This window comes from Bubalus kerabau, chromosome 16 (genome assembly GCF_029407905.1).
Source record: "Bubalus kerabau isolate K-KA32 ecotype Philippines breed swamp buffalo chromosome 16, PCC_UOA_SB_1v2, whole genome shotgun sequence".
In the NCBI taxonomy this organism is placed as follows: domain Eukaryota; kingdom Metazoa; phylum Chordata; class Mammalia; order Artiodactyla; family Bovidae; genus Bubalus; species Bubalus kerabau.
Genome location: NC_073639.1, coordinates 77,030,863 through 77,046,178, shown reverse-complemented (window position 1 = coordinate 77,046,178; position 15,316 = coordinate 77,030,863). Strand labels below are relative to the sequence as shown.

The window sequence follows — 15,316 nt, the reverse complement described above, 5'->3', positions numbered from 1 at the left end:
AAGCCAGCTTTTTCACTCTCACTTTCATCAAGAGGCTTTTTAGTTCCTCTTCACTTTCTGCCATAAGGGTGGTGTCATCTGCATATCTGAGGTTATTGATATTTCTCCCGGCAATCTTGATTCCAGCTTGTGCTTCTTCTAGCCCAGCGTTTCTCATGATGTACTCTGCATAGAAGTTAAATAAGCAGGGTGACAATATATAGCCTTGACGTACTCCTTTTCCTATTTGGAACCAGTCTGTTGTTCCATGTCCAGTTCTAACTGTTGCTTCCTGACCTGCATACAGATTTCTCAAGAGGCAGGTCAGGTGGTCTGGCATTCCCATCTCTTTAAGAATTTTCCACAGTTTATTGTGATCCACACAGTCAAATGCTTTGGCATAGTCAGTAAAGCAGAAATAGATGTTTTTTGGAACTCTCTTGCTTTTTTGATGATCCAGTGGATGTTGGCAATTTGGTCTCTGGTTCCTCTGCCTTTTCTAAAACCGGCTTGAACAACTGGAAGTTCGCGGTTCACGTATTGCTGAAGCCTGGCTTGGAGAATTTTGAGCATTACTTTACTAGTGTGTGAGATGAGTGCAGTTGTGCGGTAGTTTGAGCATTCTTTGGCATTGCCTTTCTTTGGGATTGGAATGAGAACTGACCTTTTCCAGTCCTGTGGCCACTGCTGAGTTTTCCATATTTGCTGGCATATGGAGTGCAGCACTTTCACAACATCATCTTTCAGGATTTGAAATAGCTCCACTGGAATTCCATCACCTCCACTAGCTTTGTTCTTAGTGATGCTCTCTAAGGCCCACTTGACTTCACATTCCAGGATGTCTGGCTCTAGGTCAGTGATCACACCATTGTGATTATCTGGGTCGTGAAGATCTTTTTTGTACAGTTCTTCTGTGTATTCTTGCCATCTCTTCTTAATATCTTCTGCTTCTGTTAGGTCCCTACCATTTCTGTCCTTTATCGAGCCCATCTTTGCATGAAATGTTCCCTTGGTATCTCTAATTTTCTTGAAGAGATCTCTAGTCTTTCCCATTCTGTTGTTTTCCTCTATTTCTTTGCATTGATTGCTGAGGAAGGCTTTCTTATCTCTTCTTGCTATTCTTTGGAACTCCGCATTCAGATGCTTATATCTTTCCTTTTCTCCTTTGCTTTTCGCTTCTCTTCTTTTCACTGGAGAAGGAAATGGCCACCCACTCCAGTATTCTTGCCTGGAGAATCCTATAGACGGAGGAGCTTGGTGGTCTACAGTCCACAGGTCACAAAGAGTCGTACACGACTGAGCGACTTCACTTTCACTTTCTCTTTTTTTCACAGCTATTTGTAAGCCCTCCCCAGACAGCCATTTTGCTTTTTTGCATTTCTTTTCCACGGAGATGGTCTTGATCCCGGTCTCCTGTACAATGTCACGAACCTCAGTCCATAGTTCATCAGGCACTCGATCTATCAGATCTAGTCCCTTAAATCTATTTCTCACTTCCACTGTATAATCATAAGGGATTTGATTTAGGTCATACCTGAATGGTCTAGTGGTTTTTCCCCACTTTCTTCAATTTAAGTCTGAATTTGGCAATAAGGAGTTCATGATCTGAGCCACGGTCAGCTCCTGGTCTTGTTTTTGTTGACTGTATAGAGCTTCTCCATCTTTGGCTGCAAAGAATATAATCAGTCTGATTTCGGTGTTGACCATTTGGTGATGTCCATGTGTAGAGTCTTCTCTTGTGTTGTTGGAAGAGGGTGTTTGCTATGACCAGTGCATTTTCTTGGCAAAACTGTTAGCGTTTGCCCTGCTTCATTCCGTATTCCAAGGCCAAATTTGCCTGTTACTCCAGGTGTTTCTTGACTTCCTACTTTTGCATTCCAGTCCCCTATAATGAAAAGGACATCTTTTTTGGGTGTTAGTTCTAAAAGGTCTTGTATGTCTTCATAGAACTGTTTAACTTCAGCTTCTTCAGTGTTACTGGTTGGGGCATAGACTTGGATTACTGTGATATTGAATGGTTTGCGTTGGAAACGAACAGAGGTTGACCCCACATCCGAGGTCAGGGGCGGTGGCCGGGAGGAGCTACCCCATGTCTGAGGTCAGGGGCAGCAGCCGAGAGGAGCTACCCCACGCCCGAGGGCCAGGAGCAGCGGCCGGGAGGAGCAAACTCACCTCCAAGGAGCGGTGGCTGCACCGGCCCAGGAGGGCCTAGAGGAGCTATTCCAGGTTCCACGTTCTTGGAGCTTATGGTGATCGCTAATTATGTTTTGCCTGGAGGTTTTCTTTGCAGTTGGCCAGAGAGGCGACAGTCAGCATCGAGCCCACTCCATCCGGCCAGAACCAGAGCCGCTGGGGCAGCGTCAGTCCCAGGCGGGAGCGCCTCTCCTTACCTTCAAGGCCATTCCCCTGCCTCCGTGTGTGCATTGTCTGTTCCTGTCTTTTGCCCAGTTTTCTATCTGGTATTTAGCTCTCCCTTCATTTTGAAGACTTCCACGTGTTTTAAAGATACTTTAGGTTTTTAGTTCTTATGATGTGCAACAGTTAAATGATTCATGGTTAAGTCTTTCATTTTCTTAGTTGGGACTGTAATGGAGTTTTCTCTGATGGCATGCTGTGTGGGTCCAAGGAGCCTGTTGAGTTCTCGCTGCTGGTTTTCTTTGCTGCTACCGTGCTGAAGTTCCCTTTGAATGTTTGAGTCTCTTTTATCCTTTTTTATCTTGGGCTCTCGATGTAAACCAGGACCTCATTGAGGCTACATGTCAGTGTGCACCTTACTCTCTGAATTCATTAGAGCTGCCCTGCTGTTTCCCTTGACCTTGACCTTTACCCTGAGTTTGAGCCAAATGTCCTCTCTGGGTCCCTGTGGGTGCTTCAGGAGGTTCCTACAGGCCTGGGTGGACGGGCAGGCCTGTCCTCCCGTGTCCCCTAGGAGGTGGTAGACGGGGGGCCTGCCCTCTCTTGTCCCCCGGGAGGTGGTGGACAGGGAGCCTGTCCTTGTCCCCCATGACGGATGGAGCGTCTCCGCTGCAGCCCCAGCGCACCCCCTGCCCCCAGCAGCCTCTTCCCGGCCGGGTCTCTCCGGATCTGAGCGGGCCGCGTTCCATGTAGCTCAGGCCGTCTCTGGCCTCAGAGGCGCTCAGCGTTGTTGTCCACCCCAGCCCTGCGCTCTGCTTGGTCCCTCCACACCTGTGGCCCCTGCAGGCCCCCTGTGGGGCCAGCCTCCTCGTCTGCTCGTGCTGTTGACGGGGCCCACCCAGGGCGCTCCGTGTGAACCGCCAAGGCTTCGTCTCGGGTCCTCGTGAATGACGCTCAGGCTGCGGTTTGGGCCCGCGGGGGCTGAGAGCTGCGGGGCAACGTCGGGCAGCTGTGGGCACAGCTCCAGCTCCGGCTCAGCCTGACGGCCCCACCTGCGCGGGGGCTGCTCCTGTGAGGCCACCTGCCCCCAAGCACCCTGGGCCCTGTCCTCCGTGGCCAGGGGTCAGCCACAGGCTCCTGCCCCTCCTGCCCCACACTGTGCCCACACGGGGCGGGGCTGGGGGGCCTGCAGAAGGTCAGGACCCCTGCACAGCGTCACCCCCGTGGCCTCCTCGTCTGGGGGCCTCCAGGGGCATGTGTCACAGTGGTGGAAGAGCCGTCAGATTCTCCCTTTTTAATTTTTGAAGGAATGTGTCTCGCAGACCCAGGCCTGTGCTCTGTGGATTAGCTGTCGGACTCCTCTGCCCGCCGAGGGGGATAGTGACAAGCCAGGGGTGAGGCTGCCGGGCGGCTGGGTGCTCACCGCTCTGGGCGGCCCCCTGCCAGGAGATGGGATGATGTGATTATTCTCAATTAGATTAATAAAGAATAATTAGGCGTCATAAATCAAGTCATCATGGGGTATTGTCATGGGAAAAATATGTAGCTAGAATTAATTAGTTTTTAAATAAAGCGTTTACTTTAATTGCCTGAAACGATGGAGCCCTTAATTGCTGAGGCTTCGTCTTGGCCTGAGCGTCCGGCTGTTGTAACAACGTGACGGGTTTGTTCCCCGCGTCCTTCCGTTGGGAAACGGTCGGGAAGGGGGGGGCCTGATTCATCTGCTGGAGCCAGCCCCATGCAGGTTCTGGAAAATCCCGTCAGGCCGCAGCGATGGCAAGTGCGGACTGGGCCTCTGCTGGTGCTGCGTGTGTGCGTGTGCCCGGGGGCCTGCCTTGTGGGAGCCCTCGGCCCCTGCCCCGTGGCACTCTGACGGCTGTGTGCAGACTTGGGGGGACTGTCCTGGGGCCCAGCAGGACGGCCCCTCGGCCGCCCCAGGCTCTGCTCCCTGCTGTGCCCTCAACCTGGCTCAGGACCTGCGGCCAGACGGGTGGCCGTGGCTATGGCCACCAGCAGGACTGGGGCAGGGTGGTTGCAGGGGCTTGGAGGGGCCCCGGCAGCTCCTCCTTTGGGGGACCCGCAGGCCTTGCTCACGAGACACGTGCTCTGTGAGAGCGGCCCTCCCGGGCGGTGGCAGGATACCAGGCCTGCGTCTTGTCTGCACACCGTGGGGGCATGCAGGGTCCAGGCTGGACAAGGCCATTGGCTGGCCCGTTGCTTGAGCAGGGAGGGTGGGGGGCTGAGCCCGCAGCCCCGTGAGGACTGGACCTTCACGCCTCTGACTGCACGGGGAGGGCTGGGCAGGAAGGGCCCCTGGGGGGCGCAGAGGGCAGGGCGGGGGCTCCAGGCGAGGGGGGCCTGCCGTCTGGGGGACCCAGGAGCACCTGTGCCGTCCTGAGGAGCCCACGGTCTTTCACGCCCCCTTCCGTCCGCAGGTGAGCACATGGCAGCCCCCGCGCCCGACCCCCAGTTCGTCCTACGCGGTGCCCGCTCGGCCGTGCATGCGCTGCACTTCTGCCAGGGAGCCCAGGGACACCCGCTGCTCCTCTCGGGGTGAGTGCCCCGCCCAGGCAGCCAGGAGCAGGTGGGGGAAGGGCCCACCTGTTGCCCCCTCGACCGCCCTGCCTGGAAGTAGAGCGTGTCTCCTGGGCGCGTGTGGCCAGCCGTCCCCTGCAAGTTGCTGGCTGGAGCTCCTGCTCACCAGCCGAGTGGTGTCCCCCCCAGCCTCCACCCCACACCCAGGCCTGACTGCAACCCATCCCAACCCCCAGGCCTGAATCCAGCCCACCCCCCAACCCCCAGGCCTGACTGCAGGCCGCACCCTGACTCTCAGCCTGACTCCAGCCCCCCGACCCCCCCAAGTCTGACTCCAGCCCAGCCTGACTGCAGCCCACCCCCCACCCCCAAGGTCATCCCTGACCACGCTGTCTGAACAGGTCGCTGCGTGGGCTGGTGCACGTCTGGAGCCTGCAGACGCGGAGGCCGCTCGCCGCCCTGGATGGCCACGGGGGCCAGTGTGTGACCTGGCTGCACACACTGCCCCAGGGACCCCAGCTGCTCAGGTGGGCCGCGGTGGTGCTGACTGGGGGTGGGGGGAGGCCGCAGTGGACCTGGCCTGTGCATCCCCGGAGGGGCTGGGGGCTGGCAGCAGGGCAGGGGCCTGTGGAGGTGATGGGACGCGCCCAGGCTGGGCGGTCAGCCGAGAGGCGGCCATAGGGCGCTGGGGGGTGTGGTGCACTCTGGGGGCCTCCACCTTCCCCTGGAGAGAGGCACGGTGCGGGTGGGGCAGGGCCAGGATGGGGGCCCCACTGCCAGAGTGACTGCTGTCTGGGGGCTCTCTGCTCGTGTTCAGGGGTCACACCCCCAGATAGCTGAGACATCAGAGGGCTTTTCAGGGTACCCTCTGCCCCGGAACTCCCGGACAGGGCAGCTCTGGGGCTCTGGACTTGAAACCTGGGCACCGTGGAGGCTGGTCCCCAGAAAACAAGGCCTCTAGGCCCCAGGGGGCTTCAAAGCACTTTTGTGCTGGACACAAGCCGCTCGCAAGCCCTGGGGCGGCTGAGGCCGGGCGAGTCTACGGCCATGCCCTGGGCATATGCTCGTTCAGCCCCCTCAGGGCCTCGACCCGTCCCCTGAGCTGCTCAGACGCACACCTTGCACATGGGGCTCACTCTCTCCGTGATGGTTGGAGTAGGGGCCGTGTCCGAGGGCCCCGCTGAGCCACCCCCACCTTCCTCCTGGGTGTTGAGTGGAGGCGTAGGCCTTTCCGGGCCCCCTGCTCCCCCAAGCACCCTGGGCTGTCCTGGGGGAGTCCCCACGGGAGGCGGGCCCCTTGGAGAGCCGGCCTGCGGACGCGTGCGGGACAATTGTGGGGGGGCTGGCGTGCGTGCCTGACAGCTGGCCGTGGTGCCCCGCCAGGCAGGATGCAGAACACGCAGGTGCTTGAGGGGCCAGGTGTGTGCCGTTGCAGTGGCGGCCGGGGCCCAGCTGTGTTTGCAAGTCCAGCCTCCTGCACGGCCCTTGAAGGGAAGGTGCCCTTTCATGTCGGGCTGGAGGACAAAGCTGGGGCCCGGGCCGGCCTCACCATGCCCCGCAGACCCCCCCCCACCGGCCCGGCTCGCACACCCGAGGCCGCACCTGTGCCCATGGGCGGCCCCTTTTGCCTGCTCTGGACCCCTGGGGTTCTCAGGTCGGACTGCTGAGGCAGGCCGTCGGGAGGAGACCCTCCATGTCCGTGCCTCGTCCTCCAGGGGTGTGTGCGCGGGGCACGTGTCAGCGACGGCCCCCTCCTCCTGGGCTACTCGGATGGGAGCCCTGAGGGCCAGCGAGGGGCCGCTGCAGGGACGCAGGCTTGAGCTTTTGGAGCGTCAGTGCCAGACGGTGGGTGGGGTCCTCGGTGTCTGCTCCTCATCTGCCGCGGACCTCAGGCCGGCGCGTCTGGGCCGCAGGTGTGAGTGTGGCCCTTCTTAGCGCAGGAGCCGGGGCCCTCCCCACGAGGGGTCCCCTGCCGTCCTGTGGCCTCCACCGGGAGGGTCACGGCCTGCCGCCTCCTTTTCTGGCAGCCAGGGCCGCGACCTGCAGCTGTGCGTGTGGGACCTGGCGGAAGGCAGGAACGCCGTGGTGGATGCCGTGCACCTGGAGAGCGTGGGCTTCTGCAGGGCCTCCATCCTGGCCGAGGGCCCGCAGCGCTGGATGCTGGCAGTGCCTGGGAGGGGCAGTGACGAGGTGAGTGAGCCCCAAGCGGCTCTGGGGTCTCCGAGCAGCTGTGGCCGGCTGCCTGGGTGGCCCTGGTGTTGGGCTTGGGCAGGGGGCCCAGGTAGGCCGGGGTCTCCGGGAGGCCCTCAGGGCGTCAGGAGCAGGTCCAGGTGTGGTCCAGGTGGGCCTCAGAGCCAGGCCAGCAGGGGAGGCGGCCTTTCAGGTCAGAACTGGGCACCGACTTGAGGCCTTGGGCAGGGCTGGGACGCTGTTGGGGGACACGCACCAGGGTGGCGACCGCAGGACAGAGGGGACGTCAGAGAGCAGGGCCCCAGGGTCACTGTCGGGGGGTCACAGGCTGAGCAGGGCCAGGTCAGCAAGGCCTGGGGGTGGGGCCCGTGGGGGACTGGTCAGCTGCGCCTGGGGGTGGGGCCTATGGGGGTGGGGGTCGGGGGGTGTTGGAGCCACATACCCGGGGGTGGCACCCCCTCTATCCCCTACCTTGTCCTTGCTCCCTGAGGGCCATTTGGCGGGCAGGGCTGGGTGGGCACTCGAGCCCTGCACCCGGGAAGTTTGGCCAGCGCCCAAGAGGAGCCGTGAATCTCAGAGCAGACCCAGCTCATAAATAACGAGGCAGGAACAGGCGTCTGTTTGTTCGCCGAGGCGCTTAAATCTCCAATTAGGAGCTACATGTGCTTTTGTTGCCAATTTGCCAAAAACCTGTTAAAAGTTTTATTAATGTGAAGAGAGAGGGCTCCACGCTCTCCCGCGGCAGCAGCGAGACGGTGCTGAGCCTCCTCCGTGCCTGCCCTTCCTGAGCAGGCGGCGGGGTCTGGGCCAGGGCCGGGCGCCTCCTGGGGGTGGGCCATTCCCCGTGTTCCCACCTGGACTCAGGCCGCAGGCCCAGGGGCACCCGATGTGACCAGGACGTGATCCCGCCCCGCCAGCCAAGCCGTCTGGGTGGCCACGCTTGCCCAAACCAGATATCTTTCTGAAAGCAGAACGTGCCCTTGGACGCCAGGTGGGAGCAGCAGTGTGTAGGAGGCCCCCCCCGCACCCCTGACCACAGGGACCGTGGCCAAGAGCTCTCATGCCAGCACCACCCCACCCCCGGCCAGTCCCCTTGACATGCAGGCACTAGGCCCCCAGGCCTCGCCCTTGGCCGGCGTGGGCCTGGATGTCCGAGACCTGGGGGACCTCCCCCGAGAGGCCCCCGCCTCCTCTTGGTCTGCCCGGTCACTTCTGGGGCCTGGGGGACCTCCCCCGAGAGGCCCCCGCATCCTCCTGGTCTGCCCGGTCACGTCCAGGCCGCACCCTGGGCCTCTGCGTCCTCCCAGCGTCCTTCGTCCTGCTGGCGCCTGTCCTGAGCCTCACGGCTGCCGTGGGGGCACCTAGCGTTCCTAGCTCATGGTGGGACGGCCCTCTCGTGGCTCAGGTTCTTTGTTGCGTCTTCGGGGCAGTGAGGACAAGGTGTGCGGGGCGGAAGCTAGCCCTGCAGACATGATGGTGTGGAGGGCGTGTGTGCACGCGTGTGGTGCTGGTGAGAGCGTCACCCGCGCCCCGCACGTCGGCACCTCTGCTTCACCTCCCGGGGGTCCTGTGTTCCCAGTAGGCGTCCCTCCTCTTGACGCCACAGCCCATCTGCACCACAGCCTCGCCGTCTGCAGACTTGGGCTGCCCATGTCCCCCCTGGCACACTGCCCGTGGCGCTTCCCCCACAGGGTGGCCACCAGGCAGGGCACCCAGGAGGGTCTGTGCTGGCGTGGGCGACTCTGAGCACAGGTTACACATGGGCGGAGCAGCGGGCACTGGGCCCAGGACAGCCCGGAGGCTCCAGGCCGTCCGCATTGTGAGGCCCAGCCGGGCGGGGGCGCCAGGAGGGCAGGGGCGCCAGGCGCTGAGTCAACACGTCGGGCCGAGCCGCCTGCCCGGCCGGGAGGTCAACACAAGGGAGGCCCCAGGTGGCCGCTGGACAACGACGCCTTCGAGGGCCCCGCAGGTCACCCGGGAGTGACGCGTGCGTCCTGCACGGCCTGGGACCCAGGGGGTCGTGCAGAGGCGCAAACAGGCCCACAGCACCAAGCTGAGCCTTGAGCCTCCTGCGTGTGCGGCCCAGACTCGACCTGGCTCCAGCCCAGACCCGCCTGTTTTCTTGCTGTCAGGTCCAAGTTCTGGAGCTGCCGTCCAAGACGTCGGTGAGCTGCCTGAAGCCCGAGGCGGGGGCCAGGCTGGGCATGCCCATGTGCCTGCAGCTCTGGCAGGTAAGGCCCCATGCCTGGCCACGCCCCGGCCACGCCCCCGGGCGTGAGTCATGCCCGTTGGGGACGGTGTTCCTGGTCCCCCTCCTCCCCCGCTGTGCCATCCCCATCCTGCCCCGCTCCTGCTGCGAGGGCGCCTGCAGACCCCACGGGCGGTGGGGTCAGCGGCAACCTCCCTGGGGAGCCACGTGCTGTCCTCTGGTCTGCGTGGGGCCGGTGGGGGCGGTGCTGGCCCACCATGTAAGCCATGTGGCCTCTGACTGCCGGACGAGCTGCTCAGCTCTCCAGCCCGTGGGGGCTCAGCGCTGTCCAGCGACCGTGTCCTCTTTGCTCAGCTGATCTTGGTGACCATTCGCAGTCAGGAGGCATCTCCAAGGCTGTGGCGAGGGTGGGGGCAGCCTCGGTCACCGGGGCGTCTCTGCTCCGGTGGCAATGAGTGGACGGCCCAGGGCAGGCCCTCCAGAGTCCAGGGGGTGTCCTTGCAGTTGCAGACGCCGCGGGGAGCGGGCCGCTGACCGGGGCTGCTCTCCTGTGCCGCTGGGACCAGGGGAGCCATCCAGTCCTGCAGATAGATGCAGCCCCGCGGGGTGAACGGGCCTGTGCGCCCCACTCCTGGCCCTTCCTCACACTCGTTGCCCCCACAGCTTTTGAACTGAGAGCAGCTCTCGGGGGCGTGGGGCGGCGTGGGCCCCGAGACTCTCCTGGACAGCAAGGCTGTGGGTGCCGGGGGGGCGGGGTGCTCACAGGCCCCAGAGGGGACGCATCATATCCGCTCACTCTCCCTGGAGACGCCGTCAGCATCATTGCCTAATCGTGTAGGAATTCCATCAGAACCACGTGTAGAAACAGGATGTACAAACTCGTCAAGGTGACCGACGCAGCTGACGGACACGCCGAGCTGCGTTGGCTAACGTTGGATCCAGCCCGGAACCCCTGGCTCAGAGTCTGCCCTGGATGCATCTCCAGGCCTGGGGGCTTGGACTGCCTACCACTGATGAATCCAAGTGTGGCGGGGGCCCTGACCAGTCGGTCAGAGGCCTTCTTGTCCATCCAGCTCCTGAGAACAGATGGCCTGTGTTGTGAGGAGGATGGTCACATGGGAGGTCACAGGTCATGCACACCCAACCTGGAGGCTGGCCCTCCAATGCCCGCCCTTTGGCCAAGGGGCTCCCCAGAAACCTGGAGGTGCTGGGGCCCCTGTGGCTGGCACACCCAGAGGCTGGCGGGGATGCTGCGTGAGTGGGGTGGGCCTGCCCATGCGGTCTTTGGGCCGCAGGGACCCTGTGTGCAGCGGGGGGCCTGGGGGCCTCAGCGCAGGGTGGTGGGCCCTGGACCGGGAGCTCTGGTGCCCCCGCCACCACGTGGGGCCTGGACGGGTCAGCAGCATGCAGCCCTCACTCAACTGGGGCGCCCCAGCCCAGGAGCGGGGCAGCCCCCAGTGCAGGGGGAGTGTACGGGTGGGGGCAGTGGAGGGCCAGGGCGGAGCCCCCAGGGGGTGGACCCAGGCCCAGCAGTCTTCACGGCCGCTTCCTTGGACTTTCCTCCTGTCTCTCCCGGGTGCTCCTGGGGTCATCAGACAGCCAGGCACACAGGTCCTCCCATCCCTCCAGACCCCGGGTGGGCCCATGCGGGGCTCCCCGCCCCCTTCTGTTCCTGGCACCCTCAGGTCATGCCTGCGGTGCAGCCCCGGGCCCGCAGGAGGGCCATGTCCAGCGAGGCCCAGGCTGCATCCAGCACCTGCCTCCCTCCTCGGGGCTTCAGCAACCCCGGGCCAGGCCCCCGCCGGCCCTCCGGGGCCCAGGGCGGCCGCTGAGCCCCTGGTCGGGGAAGTCCCGCAGCCCAGCTGAGGGGCGGGCATTCTCAGTCACCTCTGAGACCCGGGAGCTGGGCCAGCAGTCCCGGGGCAGCCACCAGGCGCAGGGCAGCTGCTCCCAGTTGGTGCCAGGCTGGCCCGGGGTCCATACGCGCCCCCACCCCTCGCGGCCGCTATGCAGCCTCTGACCCGCGCCCTCATCCATCACGTGGCGGGTGGGGTGCTGACTCCGCGGGCTTGATGGTTGGAGGCGGGGGGCTCGCGGCGACATTGACAAAGTGCAGAAGGTTCATTTTTCATGGAGACGGAGCTCGTGGTTTTCTTTGGCTGGCTTGCCAGACAGGTGGCTGGCCCCGCCCAGGGGTGGCCGCGCATGTCAGCAGTGGGAAGGAGCCGGAGGGCCGGTGTGGCCCGTGTCCCCCGGCGCTGGCCCAGACTGCATGTCAGGCACGCGGGTCCAGCGGGGTGGCCGGCCCGTTCCCAGCCCCTTCTCCCCTGGCGCTGACACCCTGCTTTCCCCGCAGGCTGAGTCCAGCCCCCACCCGCTGCTCCTGGCCGGTTACGAAGACGGCTCGCTGGCCCTGTGGGATGTCTCCGCGCGGAAGGTGTGCAGCCGTGTCGCCTGCCACTCGGAGCCTGTCATGGCCCTGGCCTTGGACCCGCGGAGGGCCAGGGGTGTGTCGGGCTCTGCGGAGAAGGTGCTGGCCGTCTGGAGCCTGGAGGGGCAGCAGGCACTGCAGGTCAGCGGGCCGGGCCGCGGGTTCATCCATCCTGCTCCGTGCTGGCGGTCTGATGGGCTGAAACAATATTTAGGCATGAAAAGGACTTGGTGCAGGCCCCCGGCTAATTAATCATCGGGGCCGGCGCGGGCAGGCAGCGGGCAAGGGGCCGCACTCCTGAGCCGCTCACAGGGCTTGGGTTTCTCTCGGGCCTTGGCCGACAGCGGTCACGTCTCGTCCATCTAGGGGAAAGGCATGTGGGATCCGGGCTGTGCAAGCCAGTTTGAAAACTCAGAGGAATTTGGTCAGTAAGGAACTGATTAATCAAAAAAAAAAGAACCAAACTGTACGTGGAGAAATCCCCTAGTGAGGCGCCTGTAACCGTCTGCAAGCTGCCCGGCAGGGTGGGCCTCGGGGCAAAGTGACCGGAGACTTGCCCACCCTCCATGGCTGCGCAGCCCCTGGGACCACGTCTGGGTGCCCAGTGCCCAGCCCTGTGGGGAGCCTGGGTGCACGCTGGCTTCTGGGTGGGGCGGGAGCCCCAGTTAGCTAGGAAGCCTCGGGAGGCTGAGACCTGTCCACAGCCGGCTCCGAGGGCCCAGGTGTGGGGAAGCAGGGCCCCGGGGGGAGCCAAGTGGGACACTGGCTGCGTCCTCTTGGGCTGTGTGGCCCAGGCTTCCCCGCAGACTGGAGGCCGCAGAAGAGGGTGTCTCTCAGACCCTCCATAGGGGGCCCTCGCCCAGGAGCCCAGACCCCCATGGCCAGGGAGCAGGTCCTGCACTTGGGGAGGCGGGCCGGGGTAGAGATGGGGACAGGCCTCATGCCCGCAGGCATCACCGCTCCTGGGGGCAGGACCGTGGGTCAGGGCTGCCAGGGTGAAGCCCCAAGTAGGAGCGGGGGGCTAAGGCTGGACTCCAGAGGCTGGGGAGGGCACTGGCTTCCGGAAAAGCGCCCCCTCAGGAGGCCTGCGCTGGAAGCGGAGCAAGTGGTCGTGGCTGCAGGTGGCATCTGAGCCGGGCCCGTGTCCCCGCAGACAGGGTGGCGCCCTAGCTCCCCTGGCATCAACCTGCCCCCGCAGCCCTGCCTGTGCCACGCCCACGGACCAGCACAGCGGCTGCCTGGCCTGTGTCCCAGCGAGCCCTCGGCCCCGTGCAGTGGGGCAGACCACCTCCCCACAGGGCACTCTGCTGTGAGGTGGGGCTTCTCCGGTCGCCAAGGCCTCGGAGTCCCAGACACAGGTGGTGGAGCCGACATCCCCGAGGTGGGCGGGGCCATGCCGTGCTCATCTCACATTGAGGGTGGAGGGCCCGCCAGGTGGACATCAGGGTGCCCTCCGCCTCTGCTCCTGCCTGGTGGGGCCGAGGCAGCCCCCCCAGCACCGTGGGGTTCTGCACCCCTTCTGGGTGTCACCTGGACTTCAGCCCAAGTGGCTGAGGCCTGGGGACCAGGCGGCTCCCTGGAGGGCCCTACCTGCTGCGGCGACCCCAGGCCCCACCCCAGGCCCCCCGCCCCTCCTGTTGTCTTGGCCCAGGTCGGCCTGATCCGTCCTGCGTTGTGGGGGAAACAGTGATAGAGACTTAAGACTTAGAGTGCGTGTGGCATGTCCAGCGCAGAACTGAGGTGCCGTTCGCCAACGAACTGGGAACCCTGAGGAGAGGGAGGCAGGGAGGCTGCTGGGCCTCACTCGGCACTGTCCCGGGGGCGCATCTCCCCCTGGCCACTTGCTGCTGCATCTCCAGAGCCGCCGGTCCCAGAGGGCTCGGGGGCCTGGGCACGCTGGTGCCCACGCGAGTCACGGGCCCTCGGTGTCGCCCTGGAGTCTCGTGAACAAAGATGTGCCTCGCCTCGTGGCCACGGCTCCAACGAGCCCAAATCAATCTCCGCGCGGGCAGGCAGGCGGGCCAGCGCTGCAGACGCAGCTGGGGCTCCGCGCGGAGCGGAGCAAGGTAATGGGAACCAGATGGGCCCAGCACATTCCCAGCACCTGAGGTCACGCGCCAAGCAAGCCCTGGTGGCCGGGTCCTTCCCCAGGGTCCTGGTCTGGACGGGCTCATCGGGGCCCATGGTGCCCAGGCCCTGGGTCACCCTCGCCAGGACGCTGTGCGCCCACCCACCTGGGGGTCCCAGCTCTGCCCCTCAGGCAGGCTCTGGGCCGTGGCCGCCCTCATACAGGTGGTGTGCAGACTGCCCTGCCTCCCTCCTCGGGCAGGTCCACATCCTTGAAGAGGCTGATTTACGCCAGTCAGGCGGCTCTCCCACCATGCCTGGGCTGGTCGGCCAGGCATCCCCTTGCCCCGCTGCCGGCCGCGGCCCGCCCGCCTACTCCCTGACCCTGCCAGGGGCACCCCACGGAAGCTGGCAGCGGGATGCACAGGCCAGTGGGCGGGAGACGCTGCCCACGCATCCAGGGACCAGGGACAGGGCCTTGCCCCCTTGACCATCCCTGGAGCCGGCAGGAAGGATGGCCCGTCTTCTCCAGCCCAAGCATTCCCAGCTTCCAGGAGGAGGATGGAAGGTCCCCCCTTCCCCCTGGGTCCTTCCCAGGCAGTGACGCTGGCCTGGACGCACCCTGCTCCGCAGGGACCCCCTCTCGGTCCCCACTGTTAACAGCCCCCCAAAGCAGGCCACGTGGGTTCCAGTGCGTCCACCGCTCTGATCCCAGGGCTAGAGCTCCCAGGAGAGACAGGGGCAGGTCCTTGCCCGTGAGAGCAGGGGCGCAGGCCTGCCGTGTGTGCTCTGCCTGCTCCCTCGGGGCCTTGCATGCGCAGCAGAGGAGCGGCTGCTCTGGTGCTGGGGCGCTGAGCCCCAAGCCTGAATTCCTGGGCAAGAGGGGCAGAGGGCGGGGGACACGCAGGGCTGCTGGTCACCATGGATGGGGAGGAGGAGGGGCGTCCCGGATGGCGGGTTGGGGGGGTCCTAAGGGCGGGGCGTCCAGGAATGGGATGTCCTGGGGGCAGGGCATCCGGGGGTGGGCGTCAGGAGCCAATCTAAGGAGCCACCCGACGTCTCCCTGCCTTTCTGATTGCAGGTGCATGGGACCCACAAGCTCATCAACCCCGGGATCGCCGACCTCAAGATCCGGCCAGACAGCAAGATCCTGGCCACTGCGGGCTGGGACCACCGTGTCCGCGTGTTTCAGTGGCGGACGATGAGGCCGCTGGCCGTGCTGGCCTTCCACAGCGCCACTGTCCACTGCGTGGCCTTCAACGCCACGGGCCTGCTGGCCGCAGGCTCCGGGGACCAGCGCATCAGCGTCTGGTCACTCTACCCGCCCAAGTGACTCAGCACACAGAGGGTGCAGGCACAGAGGTGTGGGTCCTGGGCCCCCCGGGTCGCTCAGGCCCCCTTCTACCCGGGACCAATTCCCCGTCATGACACAGCTGTGTGGGCCCTGCTGGCTACTGTTTACGGCATAGCCAGGCTGGACACTGGGCACCTGCCATCCAAGCAAGGGGCCGCGCCGCGTGCCTGACAGTAAACTTGTTTGCAGACCTGCA

General features: G+C 64.1%; 1 protein-coding gene across 1 annotated transcript in view; it reads left to right on the top strand.

Annotated features, from left to right (window-relative positions):
• GNB1L (G protein subunit beta 1 like) overlaps positions 1 to 15,316 on the top strand; it is a 28,417-nt gene extending 13,101 nt beyond the window's left edge. Inside the window, exons 2-7 of the mRNA XM_055550078.1 lie at positions 4,770 to 4,887; positions 5,271 to 5,396; positions 6,897 to 7,059; positions 9,192 to 9,290; positions 11,625 to 11,840; positions 14,848 to 15,316. Coding sequence (XP_055406053.1) covers positions 4,778 to 4,887; positions 5,271 to 5,396; positions 6,897 to 7,059; positions 9,192 to 9,290; positions 11,625 to 11,840; positions 14,848 to 15,099 — 966 coding nt within the window. The 5' untranslated portion in view covers positions 4,770 to 4,777 and the 3' untranslated portion in view covers positions 15,100 to 15,316. The remainder of the gene's footprint in view (positions 1 to 4,769; positions 4,888 to 5,270; positions 5,397 to 6,896; positions 7,060 to 9,191; positions 9,291 to 11,624; positions 11,841 to 14,847) is intronic.